This window comes from Procambarus clarkii, chromosome 75, assembly GCF_040958095.1.
Source record: "Procambarus clarkii isolate CNS0578487 chromosome 75, FALCON_Pclarkii_2.0, whole genome shotgun sequence".
NCBI classification, from domain to species: domain Eukaryota; kingdom Metazoa; phylum Arthropoda; class Malacostraca; order Decapoda; family Cambaridae; genus Procambarus; species Procambarus clarkii.
In genome coordinates, this window is record NC_091224.1 from 10,336,694 (window position 1) to 10,340,892 (window position 4,199).

The 4,199-nt window shown below is 49.2% G+C and overlaps 1 protein-coding gene across 1 annotated transcript; it reads right to left on the minus strand.

Moving 5' to 3' along the window:
* Positions 1-2,857: 2,857 nt before the first annotated feature.
* Positions 2,858-3,649, minus strand: LOC138356992 (uncharacterized). Its single transcript, XM_069313523.1, has one exon. It carries the CDS (start codon positions 3,647-3,649, stop codon positions 2,858-2,860), a length of 792 nt encoding a protein of 263 aa, XP_069169624.1.
* Between the last annotated feature and the right edge of the window lie 550 nt (positions 3,650-4,199).

Sequence of the window (4,199 nt, forward strand, 5' to 3'; positions counted from 1 at the left end):
ATATATATATATATATATATATATATATATATATATATATATATATATATATATATATATATATATATATATATATATATATATATATATGTCGTACCTAATAGCCAGAACGCACTTCTCGGCCTACTATGCAAGGCCCGATTTGCCTAATAAGCCAAGTTTTCATGAATTAGTTGTTTTTCGACGACCTAACCTACCTAACCTAACCTAACTTTTTCGGCTACCTAACCTAACCTAACCTATAAAGATAGGTTAGGTTAGGTTAGGTAGGGTTGGTTAGGTTCGGTCATATATCTACGTCAATTTTAACTAAAATAAAAAAAAATTGACCTCATACATAATGAAACGGGTAGCTTTATCTTTTCATAAGAAAAAAAATAGGGAAAATATATTAATTCAGGAAAACTTGGCTTATTAGGCAAATTTGGCCTTGCATAGTAGGCTGAGAAGTGCGTTCTGGCTACTAGGTACGACATATATATATATATATATATATATATATATATATATATATATATATATATATATATATATATATATATATATATATATATATATATATATATATATATATATATATTGGTAGCAGTCTTTCCTATAGACATATATTATTAAATATGACCGAAAAAGTAAGATTAATAATTCTAACACGAATTTTCTCGATCTTTCTTATGTTTCTTTTCACTGTTGATGGTAACTGAAAAATCAATTCGCTAAAATTCATTTTTATTTCTAGTCTGACGTGACACTTGAACGCATTCCGTAATAACTTATTACATTTTCAAAGACTTTTAGTTTACACACACACAACTATTACCTGCAAACACTAAACAGAGTTTTTACTTATGCTATGATTTAAACAGCTTTCATTTTTCATTTTATACCCGCATTTTGGGTGAGGTGATATGTTACAACAGTTTTGGATGAGGTGAACAAAACTTCCAACACAGGATAGAACACGAAACAATGGGTATTGAAGGTAAGAATGGAAGTAATTGCAGAGGACCTATTAGCCCATCTTTCTTGATGCTTCTATACTGGAGCGGAGTCTTGAAGTGGGTAGAATATAGTTGTGCATTAATTGGCTGTTGATTGCTGACAGCAATCAACAGCCAATTAATGCACAGCTTTTTTTTTCCTCTGACATCTCAATTAGGTCTAGTAGGTGGAATAACTCTCTAACAGGTAGACTCGTTCCTCAGGCTACCTGGGGTGATAACAGTAGCGTGATCCATCTGGTCTATTGTGAAGCGTGGACCCCGTGGTCTGCTGTGTAGCATGGACCCCGTGGTCTGCTGTGTATCATACATCCCATGGTCTGCTGTGTATCATACATCCCATGGTCTGCTGTGTAGCGTGAACCCCATGTTCTGCTGTGTTGCGTGGACCCTATGGTCTGCTGTGTAGCATGGACCCCAGGGTCTGCTGTGTAGCGTGGTCCCCCATGGTCTGCTGTGTAGCATGGACCCCGTGGTCGGCTGTGTTGCGTGGACCCCATGGTCTGCTGTGTAGCATGGACCCTGTGGTTTGCCTTGTATCATGGATCCCAGGGTCTGCTGTGTAGCGTGGACCCCATGGTCTGCTGTGTAGCATGGACCCCATGGTCGGCTGTGTTGCGTGGACCCCATGGTCTGCTGTGCAGCATGGACCCTGTGGTTTGCTGTGTAGCAAGGATCCCTATGGTCTGCTGCGTAGCATGAACCCCATGGTCTGCTGTGTAGCGTGGACCCCATAGTCTACTGTGTAGCATGGACCCCAGGGTCTGCTGTGTAGCGTGGTCCCTTATGGTCTGCTGTGTAGCGTGGACTCCTTGGTCTGCTGTGTAGCGTGGACCCCATGGTCTGATGTATAGCGTGAACCCCCGTGGTCTGCTGTGTAGTGTGGACCCCGTGGTCTGCTGTGTAGCATGGACGCCATGGTCTGCAGTGTAGTGTGGACCCCCGTGGTCTGATGTGTAGAGTGGACCCCCGTGGTCTGCTGTGTAGCGTGGACCCCCGTGGTCTGATGTGTAGAGTGGACCCCCGTGGTCTGATGTGTAGAGTGGAACCCCGTGGTCTGCTGTGTAGCGTAGACCCCGTGGTCTGCTGTGTAGCGTGGACCCCGTGGTCTCATGTGTAGCGTCGACCCCCGTGGTCTGCTGTGTAGCATGGACGCCATGGTCTGCAGTATAGCGTGTACCCCATGGTCTGCTGTGTAGCGTGGACCCCCGTGGTCTGATGTGTAGAGTGGACCCCCGTGGTCTGCTGTGTAGCATGGACGCCATGGTCTGCAGTGTAGCGTGGACCCCATGGTCTGCTGTGTAGCGTGGACCCCCGTGGTCTGATGTGTAGAGTGGACCCCCGTGGTCTGCTGTGTAGCGTGGACCCCATGGTCTGCTGTGCAGCGTGGACCCCCGTGGTCTGATGTGTAGCGTGGACGCCATGGTCTGCTGTGTAGCGTGTACCCCGTGGTCTGCTGAGTAGCGTGGACCCCCGTGGTCTGATGTGTAGCGTGGACCCCCGTGGTCTGATGTGTAGCGTGGACCCCCGTGGTCTGCTGTGTAGCGTGGACCCCCGTGGTCTGATGTGTAGCGTGGACCCCCGTGGTCTGCTGTGTAGCGTGGACCCCGTGGTCTGCTGTGTAGCGTGGACCCCCGTGGTCTGATGTGTAGCGTGGACCCAGTGGTCTGCTGTGTAGCGTGGATCCCATGGTCTGCAGTGTAGCGTGGACCCCGTGGTCTAATGTGTAGCGTGGACCCCCTGGTCTGCTGTGTAGCGTTGACCCCGTGGTCTGCTGTGTAGCATGGACGCCATGGTCTGCTGTGTAGCGTGGACCCCGTGGTCTGATGTGTAGCGTGGACCCCGTGGTCTAATGTGTATCAAAGACCCCTGGTCTGCTGTGTAGCGTTTGACCCCGTGGTCTGCTGTGTAGCATGGACCCATGGTCTGCAGTCTAGCGTGGACCCCGTGGTCTGATGTGTAGCGGGGACCCCGTGGTCTGCTGTGTAGCGTGGACCCCGTGGTCTGCTGTGTAGCGAGGACCCCGTAGTCTGCTGTGTAGCATGAACGCCATGGTCTGTAGTGTAGCGTGGACCCCGTGGTCTGCTGTGTAGCGTGTACCCCGTGGTCTTATGTGTATCAAAGACCCCGTAGTCTGCTGTGTAGCGAGGACCCCATGGTCTGCTGTGTAGCGTGGACCCCATGGTCTGATGTGTAGCATGAACGCCATGGTCTGTAGTGTAGCGTGGACCCCGTGGTCCGCTGTGTAGCGTGGACCCCGAGGTCTGCTGTGTAGCGAGGACCCCGTGGTCTGCTGTGTAGCGTGGACCCCGTAGTCTGCTGTGTAGCGAGGACCCCGTGGTCTGCTGTGTAGCGTGGAACTTGTGGTCTAATGTGTAGCGTGGACCCCATGTTCTGATGTGTAGCGTGGAACCCATGGTCTGCTGTGTAGCGTGGAACCCATGGTCTGATGTGTAGCGTGGACTCAGTGGTCTGCTGTGTAGCGAGGACCCCGTGGTCCGCTGTGTAGCGTGGACCCCGTTGTCTGCTGTGTAGCGAGGACCCCGTGGTCTGCTGTGTAGCGAGGACCCCGTGGTCTGCTGTGTAGCATGGACGCCATGGTCTGCAGAGTAGCGTGGACCCCATGGTCTGCTGTGTAGCGTGGACCCCATGGTCTGATGTGTAGAATGAACGCCATGGTCTGTAGTGTAGCGCCGACCCCGTGGTCTGCTGTGTAGCGAGGACCCCGTGGTCCGCTGTGTAGCGTGGACCCCGTGGTCTGCTGTGTAGCGAGGAGTAGTAGGGAGTAAGAGCCACAGGCAATTTTTTTTTCTGGTCAGAGGACCCCTGTGGACTGTAAGAGCCACAGGCAATTTTTTTTTTTTGGCGAGAGGACCCCTGTGGACTGTAAGAGCCACAGGCACTTTTTTTTTTTTGGCGAGAGGACCCCTGTGGACTGTAAGATCCACAGGTAACTTTTTTTTTTTTCTGGAAATTTATGTGTAGCATGTCGGGGTTTTCAGGTAAATTTTGTCAGTCACAGATTTTAGAAGTAAGGATTTCTTATGAGAAAAATAATTTCCGAGACTTAGAAGTTTGTTAAGGGCTTATGGAACAAATTCAAGTAACGTATGTAGCTCTTTAGGGTTTCCATGAGAACTCTACGGACATATTTTACATGTTTTCAACTTACAAAAATCGTCTATGTAAGCCTTAGTTATT